This window comes from Thamnophis sirtalis, unplaced genomic scaffold, assembly GCF_051295495.1.
Source record: "Thamnophis sirtalis isolate CommonGarterSnake01/CBP01778 unplaced genomic scaffold, rThaSir2_p1.2 scaffold_3, whole genome shotgun sequence".
Classification (NCBI taxonomy): Eukaryota; Metazoa; Chordata; class Lepidosauria; order Squamata; family Natricidae; genus Thamnophis; species Thamnophis sirtalis.
The window spans coordinates 157820078-157834234 of record NW_028261383.1 but is presented as its reverse complement, the minus strand read 5'-3'; the positions used below and the strand labels follow the sequence as shown (position 1 = coordinate 157834234).

At 42.1% G+C, this 14157-nt stretch overlaps 1 protein-coding gene across 1 annotated transcript in view; it reads left to right on the top strand.

Moving 5' to 3' along the window:
• The window catches only part of ITGB7 (integrin subunit beta 7), a 48085-nt gene that overhangs the window by 12765 nt on the left and 21163 nt on the right, over window positions 1–14157 (top strand). Inside the window, exons 2-3 of the mRNA XM_087710563.1 lie at window positions 2000–2087; window positions 4429–4502. Of these exons, the coding sequence (XP_087566689.1) occupies window positions 2003–2087; window positions 4429–4502 (159 nt within the window). The 5' untranslated portion in view covers window positions 2000–2002. The remainder of the gene's footprint in view (window positions 1–1999; window positions 2088–4428; window positions 4503–14157) is intronic.

The window sequence follows — 14157 nt, the reverse complement described above, 5'->3', positions numbered from 1 at the left end:
GTGTGTTGAAGTAACAAATTTGGAAACTTGGAAATGTGGTTCATGGGAAATGAGAGAAGTTTCCATTTCCAGCCAGAAGCTTGTAGTTGTGGAGGCAATTCCAGAAATTGTTTCTATTAATCTGATTTTTGACTCTCAGGACAAGAACTCTAAATACAGTGCAATCCTTGATATGCAGAATATAATTATCTTACTGATAACTGTGCGTTTGGTGAGGTTATAAATCATGTAACAGATCTTTTATTTAGCACATATATCCATGCAGTTCAAGCACTACAAAAGAGATCAAAATGTTTTTCAGGATTCCTTATAAAACATTGAAAGGGAATTCTTTTCTGGTTGAGTATTGGAAACTGGGAAGAGAAGCCAACTCAGCAGATGATAATTGTATCTTTTAAGTGCTTAAATATGTTTGCTACACTTAAAGGAGCACCCTGTGTTTATTTTGAGGAAAATCCAGCATTTTTGTAGAGGGGAAAATAAATCAAAAATTTAATCTGATGAATATTTTAGTTGCTTTGATTTTATGGTCTCCACTCCCCCATTAAATTTATTATTTATGTGAGAATCGTTTTAAATATGCATATACTTCTGGCTTAGTTTTAAATTTTTGTTTTGTTTCTACTTTATGGAATGTTGAGCAGCGATTTAGCTAATTTTTATCTGTGGGCAAAAAAATCACTTCTTTCAAAAAATACTTTGAGTTGAAACAGTTAGGGTGGAGTATTTTTTTAGCTTTGATTTTCTTTGACCCAAGTCATAAGAATAACTTTCCATTATATTTCCTAACTCTATCTATGAAGAAAATGACTCAAAGCAGGCAAGTTCCTTGTTTGTTTAAAATGTATATTTTGACTCATTATGTTGTGCAGAAAAAAGATGTTGAAATACAGCTTTGCATCATTTCATTAATTTCCCAGGGAACTAAAGTTGAACTGGGTGGCACAGTGATTAGATTGCGGAATTGCAGACAAACTCTGCTTACTGCCAGGAGTTGGATCCTGACCGGTTCAAGGTTGACTCAGGCTTCCATCTTTCCAAAGCCAGTAAAAATGAGGATCCAGATTTTGGGGGCCAGTGTGCTGACTCTGCAAACTGCCCAGAAAGGGCTGTAAAGCACTGTGAAGGCTATATAAGTGCTATTGCTATTAAAGTTATATGGCAAAGAATATGCATGAATATGGCTCTATTGTGAGTTCATTCATACAAAGGATGCAGCAGCACTAAAAACCCTTCCATTCTATAGCAATTGACCTCATTAGCCCAATGCTTTTTTCACAATATGGCTTTCTGGGTGGCAGCATAAAGAATATTGTATGTATGCAACAGTTAGGAGAGAGGGGGGAGGGAGGGAGGGGGAGAGGAGAGGAGAGGGAGGAGAGGGAGAGAGGGAGAGAAGGACAGGGAGAGAGGGGGAGGGAGAGAGAGAGAGAGATCACAACAACTTGTGAATCTTTGCATTTCCAGCTTGTAAATATATTCATGGATCTCAAAATGGGACAGGTAAATTCTTAGGAAGCTACCTGAAATTGGTTCCCCTTATTTATAAATCATATTTGTAAAGCCAGTCAAGTCAGAATGTCTTTAATCTCTTTGGACCATGGAACAATTTGGCTTTCTAATCCAATATAGCCAACTTTGCTTGGCAAGTTTTCAAGCAGAGAATTTTTTGATTTTATAATTTTGATACTTTACTTTAAAAAAAAACCTTTAGACCTGCTATGGATTGGACTTGGGACTTTTATATGCAAAACACATGTTCAACCACTAGATCTTAGATCCTCCCTCAAGCTTCTACTGTGACAGTGATTTTAACATCTTGCTCTTTGCATGAGGAAGAAAGCCATTAAAAAAAATATCTCTGTGTCTTTTTCTTCTTTTCCTTCTCCCCCTCCCACTCTCTCTCTCTCTCTCTCTCTCTCTCTCTCTCTCTCTCTCTCTCTCTTTCTTTCTTTCTTTCTTTCTTTCTTTCTTTCCCCTTCCTTCCTCTGCTTTCCAGGCCATGCTTTCCGATGGATGGACTGTGAGCCTTGGGATTCTGCTTGTGCTCCAAGGAATGATGCATGGGGAGAAGATAGCAGAAACAGGTAATGTGTGGGGAGCCGTGTGGAGAGATAGCGTTCCAAACTTTGTCCATGTTGCGGTTCTGTATTGATTTGCTTTCCCAACTTTTTCCACTCACAATGTAATCCAACATGCATTGACTTAGTTGCATGTATCTGTTCTGGATTCAGTGAAACCTGCATCCATGCAGTGACACTGACCTGAGCTTGGCAACCATTGTTTATTTGGGTGACTTAGAGATTTTCAAGATGGAAAAGTCATGTTGAAAGAGATGGTCAGGAAAGAATGCTGGCCAACTGGGGTAATTGTCAGATTTATTGGCTGTGGTTAATTTTTACATTATTATTGTGTTGTGCTACTATTGTATTTTGAGGGAGAGAAATTTAGAATCAGAAAAGGAGAAAGTCTACAGAATCTAGGAGAGAGTCTAAGGAGGCTTTAGTGGGAGGCCCCTCTAATCACTACCCATGTGCCCCTGAAACATGCATGATATATTTGTTATACACCACCAGAATGCTTTGTGAGATGGGCAGCTGTACAAATTGGACAACTAAATAATTCACACATTCATTTGTTGAGTGACTTGAATACTAAACAATGAAACCTTTTCAAAGGCAGATTTCTGCTTACAATTTCTCGCTGGCGATCTAGACCCTGTCACCAGCAGTAGACCAGAAGCTTTCATGTAAATTATTCCAGTTATCACTTAAGCTTTTATTTTCAATATCCTGAAAGATGGAGACTCCTCCTCCTCCTCCTCCTCCTCTTCTTCTTCTTCTTCTTTTCTTCTTTTCTTCTTTTTCCTCCTCATCCTCCGCCTATTTGGATGAGAAAAATAAACAAGGTTTTTTTGACAAACTTATATTTGACAGGATTTATCCCAGAATGAACTAATTACTCACACACCCATGACATACAATACAATACAATACAATACAATACAATACAATACAATACAATACAATACAATAGCAGAGTTGGAAGGGACCTTGGAGGTCTTCTAGTCCAACCCCCTGCCTAGGCAGGAACCCCTATACCATTTCAGACAAATGGCTATCCAACAACTTCTTAAAGACTTCCAGTGTTGGGGCATTCACAACTTCTGGAGGGAAGTTGTTCCACTGATTAATTGTTCTAACTGTCAGGAAATTTCCCCTCAGTTCTAAGTTGCTTCTCTCCTTGATTAGTTTCCACCCATTGCTTCTTGTTATACCCTCAGGTGCCTTGGAGAATAGTTTGATTCCCTCTTCTTTGTGGCAACCCCTGAGATATTGGAACACTGCTATCATGTCTCCCCTAGTCCTTCTTTTCATTAAACTAGACATACCCAGTTCCTGCAACCGTTCTTCATATGTTTTAGTCTCCAGTCTCCTAATCATCTTTGTTGCTCTTCTCTGCACTCTTTCTAGAGTCTCCACATCTTTTTTACATGGTGGTGATCAAAACTGAATGCAGGATTCCAAGTGTGGCCTTACCAAGGCATTATAAGGTGGTATTAACACTTCACGTGATCTGTTTATGCAGCCTAGAACTGTGTTGGCTTTTTTGGCAGCTGCTGCACACTGCTGGCTCATATTTAAATGGTTGTCCACTAGGACTCCAAGATCCCTCTCACAGTTACTACTATTGAGCAATGTACCACCTATACTGTACCTGTGCATTTCTTTTTTCTTGCCTAAATGTAGAACCTTACTTTTTATCATTGAATTTCATTTTATTAGATAGTGCCCAGTGTTCATATAAATGATATAAACTTGTAACATAAATATATACAAATATATACCTTGAAATTCAAGTTGGTGCCAGGCAGCAGTCTTAGAAGGGTCACTTTTTGCTAGTCCAGTTTGCCACTAGCCGAATAACAGTTTGAAAAACCTGTTGGGCAGTCCCATCCAATCCATTTTCCAAGGGGATAGCATTAGGATAGGAGCCAAGGTGGCGCAGTGGTTAAATGCAGCACTGCAGGCTACTGCTAGATCAGCAGGTCAGCGGTTCAAATCTCACCGGCTCAGGGTTGACTCAGCCTTCCATCCTTCCGAGGTGGGTAAAATGAGGACCCAGATTGTTGGGGGCAATATGCTGACTCTCTGTAAACCGCTTAGAGAGGCCTGAAAGGCCTATGAAGCGGTATATAAGTCTACTGCTATTGCTATTGCTATTGCTATTGCTATTACCCTATGGCACCTGACGGGTCGTCACTTTAGGGCTTCTTCGGGAAGTGGATCCAAAGAAGGAGACGGGATCTGTGCAACCTTATGGATTTTTGGAAAGTAGAATGAGGAAGGGAGAACAGGAAAGAGAGGAAGGAAGAGCTGGTGGGGAGAGCAACAGGCCTCATTGTGGTCGCTTGTGTTTCCTTTTCAGGATCCTGCCGGCCTCAGCCTTCCTGCCATGAGTGCATTCAGTCCCACCCCAGTTGTGCCTGGTGCAAGCAGCCGGTGAGTCCTCAGTCTCGTGAGCCCCTCTTGCCATTTATTCCCCTCCGTATCTTGTTTCCAACACCACCTTAGAGGAACTCGGAATGCATTTGGTCTAAGAGCAGCATCCAGAGCTGAAAGATGTGGGTATCTTGTGGCTAAGAAGAGGGTAGCCTGCAATGCTCTCTTCTCTAGCCAGCTAATGAAAAGAGAATACATTTCTAGGAATTTGAAGCCGGAACATTATGTTACCTGCACCTGATGCCTTTGTGCTTTATATCTCTTCCTTCCCGGTAGCTGGTTGATTTGCCCCCTGGTGTAGCCCCACTCAACTGGAAAGTGAAACCTTGAGGAGAAGAACCTTTGGGCTTTTGAGTTGAGGAGTTCTTGGTGAAGCTAAGCCCGGCAGCTGGGTTTTTTGCCAAGGTGCAAGATTTCCTTGAAGGCAGCAACATCAGCAGACTGGCAAGGCTGCCCTCTGATTCACCCCTTCCCTTTCAGTCTCAGTTGATGTGTGAAGACTTGAGTCAGCAAAGACTCAACAGCAACTGCCCACTCCAGGCAACCGTGGGAAGTTGGAAGCTACCAAAGGGCTGTGATTCTTTGGCTGGCTAAGTCTTCGTTCTATGATTTGGGGTTTTCCTCATCTCTTTTTGAGACCTTCCTCAAAATAAAGCACAATAAAAACAGGCAACAGGATGGGCATTCCCCCCCCCCAGCCTTGACACCCAGTGGGAGCCATCCTCATTCCTCTTGGTTATCTGCTCTTCCCTGACCCCACTCTAACCCCCCCCCCCCAGGCCATACTAGGGAGTCCTTGGCTTACAGAAGTTCACAGTTAAACAGTAGTGGAAAATGTGATTTATGACCTTTTTTCACAGTTATGACCTTTGCGGCATCCCCACGATTATGTGATCAAAATTCAGATGCTCGGCAACTGGTCCATACTTACGACCGTTGCTGTGTGCCCCAGCATCAGGCGATCTCCTTTTGCAACCTTCTGAGAAGCAAAGTCAATGGGGAAGCCAGATTCGCTTAACATCCCGGTCACTAACTTAACAACTGCAGTCATTCAAGTAACAATGGTGGCTAGGAAGGTCATAAAATGGGGCAAAAAAACTCACTTAACAAATGCTTCACTTAGTAGCATAAATGTTGAGCTCAATTGTGGTCATGAGGACTATCTGTGTTCAGGTCCCCCAGAATCTATTTAGACAGCCCCCCCCTCCCAAAAACAGACCTTCCAATCATGACGATGTTTGCAAAGTGGTGTCTGCAACAAAGCAGGACTAACTAGCAGGGCCATGATGGCAAACCTATGGCATGAATGCCACAGGTGGCACATGGAGCCATATTTGCTGGCACGGCAGCCCTTGAAAGCCATCAGCTCTGGGGCGCATGAGCATGCTGGCCAGCTGATTTTCGGCCTTCTGGGGGGTCAGGAGAGGCTGTTTTCACCTCCAGAGCCTAGGGAGGGCAAAAAACGGCCCAACCGGAAGTTTGGAAATGAACTTCCGGTTTGCTAGTTGGGCCTGTTTTTCACCCTCCCCAGGCTCTGGAGGCTTTCCTGAAGCCTAAGGAGGGCGAAAAAACAGCCCAATGGCCCAACTGGAATGAACTTGGGCCATTTTTCAGCCTTTCCGGGCTTCAGGAAAGCCTCCAGAGCCCGGTGAAGGTGAAAATTCCCCCCTGCATGGGGGTTGCTCACACATGCGCAGTAGGGGGTCGCTTGGGCATTCATGTGATAGCACTTGCACACATAGTTTTGGGACACCTTTAGAAAAAGATTAGCCATCATTGAACCATGGTGAGCCCCTCCCCTCCCATCCGCATGTGCCTGTATCATGTGCTGCCACAAAGTGAGGTTTATGTAGTTGATATCACTGCACATGCTCAGAGGCTGCAAAAGCACATCGTGTTCCATGCTCCACAGCACAAAAACAGGCTGGCCAGCCCAGGCGGCTTGTTTTCTGCTGAGACCAGATGACTGCTGGTCTCGGTTGTTTTTTTTTGCCAGGCCTAATTTAAAATGCCAATTTTATTTATTTTAATTCTTTCTAATGGATTGGGTTTAAAAAAAATCATGGAATCGAGTTAAGTGAACGGGCCCATTTCCAGCCTTCCTGAACTTCTGGTTGGCCCGTATTTCATCCTCCCCTTGCCTTTTGGGGGGAAAAAACATATTTGGGACATCTTTTCCTTTTCTTCGTTCATTCCTGTTGTCTACCACTGCTTCTTCCTCTATCTTTAAAAATACCGAATTAATATTAGAGAAATACCTCTGAATGCAAACCCTAAATGAAAATCACTGGAGAGCAATAGCAAAATCCATATTTGCGTTGAAGAAATAGTGATCTCCAGTGAGGTTGGAGGCGCATGTTCAGAGAATATTTTTTAATAATACCTCAATCAGTTTAATGTAATGATTAAAGGCACCAGGGCTCTAGGAGATTGTCAGTTCTACTCACACCTTGGGTGGCTGGGTAACTTTGGCCCAATCACTCTCTCTCAACCCTAAGAAGCAGGCAAGGGCACACCATTTCTGGGGAGAGGAGGAAAACCTTGCCAAGAAAATTTCAGGGACTTCTTCAGGCAGTCTCCAAGAATAAGCCTCGGTGGCGCAGTGGTTAGAGTGCAGTACTGCAGACTACTTCTGCTGCCGGCTGCCTGCAATTTGGCAGTTAGAATCTCACCAGGCTCCAGGTTGACTCATCCTTCCATCCTTCCGAGGTGGGTAAAATGAGGACCTAAATTGTTGAGGGCCATAGGCTGACTCTGCAAACTGCTTTAGAGAGGGCTATAAAAGCACTGTAAAATGGTATATAAGTCTAAGTGCTAAGTGCTAATAAGACACAACTGAGCAGAAGAAGAAGAAAAAGTTAATTACAGGTAGTTCTCGACCTACAATCCCAATGGAGCCCAAAATTGATATTGCTAAGTGAGACTTTTATTAAGTGAATTTTGCCCCATTTAACGATCTTTCTTGCCATAGTTGTTAAGCAAATCACTGTAGTTGTAATTATGTTAAGCTCATCTACTTCTTCACTGACTTTGCTTGTCAGAAGTTTGCAAAAGTGGACTCATGATCCGGAGGCAGTGCAACTGTCATAAATATAAACCACTAGCCAAATTTTGGCTGAATTTTGATCACATGGACATGGAGATGTTGCAACAGTTGTACGTATAAAAAATGGTCATAGATAACTTTTTGTCAGTGCCGTACCCTTTCCCCCCATGTTTTATTCATTTTGTTTATATTACTTTCCATTTCCACCAAACAGTGTGTGATCTGGGTACAGTGTATGAACAATCATAATCCACATATTTGTTGTTATATTCATCACAATAATATTAATAATACAACTATATAGTAATATAATTGCAATGACACATAACATCTTCACCTTCAAATTCTCTCCACATTAACATTTTCCCTTTTTATATCTTCTCTTTTCTAACTGCTATTGTCTAACCATTGATAAAATACATCCCACGTCAAAAAAATATTCAGTTTCTTCTTTATTCTTAATCGTAAGCATTAGTCTGTACATTTCTGCGCATTCTAGTATTTTCTTAATTACATTCTCATCTGATGGAATCTCATCATTTTTCCATTGTTGTGCAAATACAAGACTGGTTCCAGTTAGTATATGTAAAACCAGATATATAGTGTTTTTATCATATTTTTCCAATAGAATGCCCAACAAAAATATCTCTGGTTTCAAGTCTATATGCTGCTTTATCATTTTTTCCAACCAAGTGTGTATTTTCATCCAATATTTTTGGGGGCAACTCCACCACATATGATGGTTGATTACACTTCCAACATTTAGCAGATCTATCTTTACACATGTTGGCCAATCTTGGCAGTGCAAAATGCCATATATAAAATACTTTGTACAAATTTTCTTTGTATGCAGTTGACATAGTGCATAGTATCATAAGCCAAGGGTTACTTGTATTGGGTTCCTCCATTACTAGATTCTCCTTACTGGATCCCTTTTTTGAGAACAATATGAATAATAAGGATAGTGGAAGTTTTCAGCTGTACAACTTCAAGACAAAACTTGAAGAACCCACAGCTGGCATCTCTCTTTAGTCCAGGCTCTCTGTGCAAGAGAGAGGTTGGGTGGGTGGACTCTCTTTGGACAAAATAATCTCCTTAAAAAATGCACCACCATTTCTACAGTAAAAGCAGGCTTGATTCCCCCAGAAGCAGCCCCACCCACCTTGGGTAATAGAGTTAACATGATGGCCGGAAAACCCCCTCAGGTGCTACTCCAGTTGCAGTGAAAGAACTCACCACATCCTGCCCAACTGCTTGTCTGTATTGTGTGTTTAACTACTATGTTTCGTGACGGTATCTCCTAGGACCAGACCATCTTTTTTGTGGTTAGTGGTCCCTCTGAGGACTTCAAAGGGTGTCAGTGTAATGAAGGGTTGTGCTCGGTGGGGCAGGGCTGAAATGTGGGGGGCCTTCCTCTTGCCTTAAGGGTTTTTAAAAGGGAAAAAACAGGAGGTTAAGCTTGTCAGAGGCAGCAACTTTTAACTGTAAAAAGTGTTACTTAAAATTAGCTCTTTAACGCCAAATTAAAGGGTTAAACGAGGGTTTTCCTGCGCTGGGTGCAATGCTTTGTCAGACTTGAATTGGGAGGGGAGAAAACTCACCTCCGTTAGTCAGGTGGTAAAGCAATAGTTGTACTTTTCGAGTTTGCCCTCAGTCCTGAAACTTTGGTGCATTGCATGGAACTGTCTATGGAGATTCTCCGTCATCCAGTTCGTGGTTGTCCCAAAGGTGCTTTTTCAAGAGGCAACAGAGCTGAAAAAGCTGCTTGGCTGAGAAGTGAAACGTCTTTAAAGAAAAGTCCAGTTTCCTCTTGAAAAAAGGCAGTTTTGGGAGTGCATAGAACTGTTTTCGAAAGGGGAAAAATTCATTGAAGTCTAGATGAGTTTTTAAAAAAAATAAATTATAAAAATTAAAAACTTGAGGAAAAAAGTCTAGGTGATTTGAATGAATTTATACTCTGAAGAGATAAGAACTATGATGGAGCCTCACCTTGATTTCCTTCCTTCTCTTTCACCATCTTTCTGGATATGTTTAGTAAATATCTTGAACTTTGTGCACAATCTCGCTTTACATCCACTTCAAGAGGCAGGGAAATGCTGAATGCAATAATTACAGTATCTTGATTGTTGGTTTTTTTTTTTAATGTAACATGCCCGAGGAGACAAAATATCCGTCTCCTGGAAAACTCTTCTAGGCCCCTGAAGCATTCCAGGTACATCCTTGGGCAAAATGAAACAGGTCTCACAATCACATTTTTTCAGACTACAGGTAGTTCTCAACTTACAATAGTTCATTTACTGACCCTTCAAAGTTACATGCCCGGTTTTCATACTTATAACCGTTGCAGCGTTCCTATGGTGATCAAAATTCAGACACTCGACAACCAACTCATTTTTATGATGGTTGCAATGTCTTGGGGTCATGTGAACACTTTTTGCGACCTTCTGACAAGCAGAATCAATGGGGGAAGCCCGATTCGCTTAACCATATTACTAATGTAACATCTGGAGTGATTCACTTAACCAAAAAGAAAGGTCATAAAAATAAAAATTCACTTATCAAATGTTTCGCTTAGCAACATAAATGTTGGGCTTAATTGTGGTTGTAAGCTGCGGACCACCTGTATACTAGTACCATGTTTCTCCAAAGATAAAACAGGGTCTTATTTTCTTTTCACCCCCGAAATAAGCACTTGGCCTTATTTTGGGGGAGGTCTTATTGTTTTTGAGGTGCAGGTGGCGGTGAGTGTGGTCATCTCATGGCTGCTGCTGTGTTGCAATATTTTTGGAGAGTGCTTATTTTTGAGGGAGGGCTTATTTTAGTGGATGTTCTCAAAAGCCTGATTGGGCTTATTATCCAGGGAGGTCTTAGTTTTGGGGAAACAGGTGCGTATGTGTGTGGGTGTGTGCACGCAAATGTGCACAAACCTGTATGCCTGGGTGCACATACTGTATGAACAGAAAGTGAGTTGTTTCACTGAGATCTAGAGAAACACCCCCACAACATGAATAAACGTGACGATACCTCCCACCTACCAGACATCTGGAAACCAGCCCTAATCAACAAATGAGCCCCACCCAGCACCCAGGCTGTTACAACACAAAACAACAATGGACACACAGCCAGCACCAATCTATCAATCATGATAGCCACACATCCAATCAATCCACTTACTGAAACAATGCCAGCATTCCACACACCCCCACCAAGATTTATAGAAAGACGGCAGCTCCGATCACACTTTAAGCTGAAAACGCCAGCCTGAGGATGGCGAGTGAGACCTTGATGAAACATTGCCAAGACAATCTCAATCTTACATGGGAAAAGACCCGAATATAACAAGACCAGCATACCTACATCCGTGAAAAAAATGTTCCATCTTGGAACTCGTAATAAAGATAAGAGTAAAGGTTTTTCTGCACAGGCATGCTAGTCATTCCCGGCTCTAGGGGGAGGTGCTCATCTCAGTTTCTAAGCTGAAGAGCCAGCACTGTCCAAAGACATCTCTGTAGTCATGTGGCCAGCATGAGTAAACACGCATGGAGTACTGCTACCTTCCCACCAAAGTGGTTCCTATTTTTCTACTTGCATTTTTTACGTACTTTCGAACTGCTAGGTTGGCAGAAGCTGAGAAAAGTAATGGGAGCTCACTTTGTTACATGGCACTAGGGATTCAAACCACCAAAGGGCCAACCTTTCTGATTGACAAGCTCAGTGTCTTAGTCACTGAGCCACTGCGTCCCCTTCGAAATCATGATACTAGACAGCAAATCAGAAAATCACCCTATAGTGAAACCTGATTTCTTAAACATCTTTGCTTAAATGATAAAAATGCTGAGTGGAGTTAAGCTATCACACACAAAATGAATTAATTAAGTGGAGAACTTTGGATAAAGAGAAAAGTGACACCAAGTGCAAATTAGGATGAATCACAATTGTTTAACAGTTTACATTTTATCAGACCTGTGGGCAAACACCAGAGGTGGGTTCCTACCAGTTCGCACCTATTCGGTAGAACCGGTTCGTCAAATCTACCAAACAGGTTAGAAGAGGTTCTACCAGTGGACCCGGAAAGCAGGCCACACCTACAGAAAAGGTTCCAAAATTTTTTGAAACCCACCACTGGCAAACACATATAGTATAAGTGAAAAACAATTCTTCTAATCTGCTCGTTACCATGCTTCATACCCAAATTTATGTCTTCTAGCTTTGCAAGCTCTGAAGAAAGCTGGCATCCAAAACTTCTCGTAACAATATTCATTTGCATTCAAGAAAATGATGATTATAATATTTTCATTAGGAGTGATGGAAGAGGCAGGCAGAAATTAGCAAAGTCTTTCAGCAAGGAATTCCCCTTTCAAAGTGGAACCATTGTCCTTTGCCATTGTTATTGCTGACCAGAGGTGAAGATAACGGAAGTGGGGTGGGGAAATTGTTCTTGTCCTAATTTTGAGTGCAGCAAGGAGTTAGTGCAAAGAAGGGCAAGAAAGAGGAAGGAGACAAAGGTCTAAGAATTGGTACCATTCCCCTGCAGGGACGTGGGCTTGGCAAATGCATTGCTGTTTCTGTCTTATGGTCAAGCTGTTGCCAGCCTCTTTGAAAAGATAGGTGGGGAATGTTAATTTATCTGCCTCTTGCAGACTTTAAAAGGCAAGCAAAGTTGTGGTTGGATCTGTGAGTTTTTCTTTATTTTTCACCCCAGAGAAACAGGAGACCACTGCAATAAAGCTGATAGGAAGTGGCCTCCTTTGTTTATCCGTTTGACAGTGGAGGGAGGAGAGGGGGGAAGAAGAGCAATGGGAGATAGGGAGGACTTTCTCCATCTGCAGGTGCCAAATTCTAAGCCTTAGAGGGCTTACCCCTCCTTTTCCTCTTAGGAGATGGCTGCTGGGCCCATGCCAGAATTACTTATGTATGTATTTTAAAAGAATCAAATCTGATTGGGGAATGTGTAATTCTCTGCCAGATTGAATGCTGCACATTAAGCAGAGTGATACATGTTTGTTTACCATCTCTTCGTCAGCTGCTTCCTGACGGCCGAACTTGTGGGATGGAGCAATCTGGTGGCCATTGTCAGCAGTTCCTTCCTTTCATCTATTTTTCAGTAAATGCTGAAATTCATAAGTTCTTCCTCCCCACCCCACCCCAACCAGCATCTCTGCGAAGCTTCTAAAACTGTTTCTCAACCTTGACGACTTTAAGACGTGTGGACATCAACTCCCAGATTTTCCCGTGGATGGCTATGGAATTCTGGGAGTTGACGTCCACACATCTTAAAGTTGCTAAGGTTGAGAAACAATGCCCTAAAGCTGGGTTATTGGTCAGTTAAAACATTCTTACTTGGAAAGTCATGTAGGCTTTGCCTCCTGCATGTAAAAATGCAGACTGTTTTTGGATCTGCCTTTCTCAAAATAGGTTTTGTTCTGAAAAGAAACGTGCTATCTTCTTTCACATACCCCTTGTTGGAAGAAATGTCCACCTGGGTTCAGTTCCAAGTGAGGAGAAAGACACTGGAAACATGGAGATGGCTTGAAAAGGTGATTTAATGGTGGTGGGCAGGACCATATGGTTTGAGATCCTGGGCAAAAAAGCACATGGCGGGAGAGAGACAGAGAGACAGAGACAGAGAGACCCTCTGTTGGGCTTTGAATTTGAGCTTATATTCTGATTGGTTGTCAGACTCCCATGGGGCCATGCAGGGGCAACTCTGTAGGCTGTCCTAAGTCCCAAGCTTGGTTGACTCTTGCTGGGTGATGGCCATTGACAAAGGAGGGGGAGGGGATGAGTTTCTGCCTCTCTTTTAGGGGAAATATTCTGTCCTTTTAATATTTACCAAAATATTTCATTTTTCGTTTCATTTCATTTTTCTAGGAGAGGGGTGGGTGCTAACTTGCTACAACCTCTTCCAAGAACATGACCACAACCTTGCTGCATCTATTCTCCCTTCTAATTGCAATCTGTTTAAATTGAAAGTGGGGTTTTTTCGACCAATTAAAGCAGCAGTTTTTGTTTAAGCTTCTGTTCTCAAGATGCTGAATTTTAAACCCTCCACTGTCTTGCTTTTTGAGCAGGCAGGTTATAAACTGTGACTTCTGGTGCCTTATTTCTAGCTGTCATGCTCCTTCTGGTCCTGAACACAAGACAGTGCAAGATCATGACTATAAATGGGACATAATATAAGGAATAATGAATTCAGGATCCAATCTGAGTCGATTATCAGGACCAGAGATTTATTCTTCCAAGCTTTCAGACTCGTGCCAGAGCCCATCCTCAGGGAACCTCTCTCTCTACACACATTTTGGAGAGAGAGAATTAGTTCCTTGAGGACAGGCTCCAGCACACGTCTGAATGCTTGGAAGACGAAACCTTTGGTCCCAGGAACCAACTCAGATTAAATCCTGCAACATTATGGTGGGATACTATATTTGCCTTCATTTGTAAATAATGAACCTCATAGTATGAAATTCTAGTTCCTTCTAATGGACATCAATGGATGGTTTGCTCTTTGAGAATGTCTCTAAAAAGCTGCCATCAGGATCGACATCAATCAATCAAATCTTTTATCAGGTCTGGAAACCATCTTTTACATTTGGACTTCAGGCCTGCCAC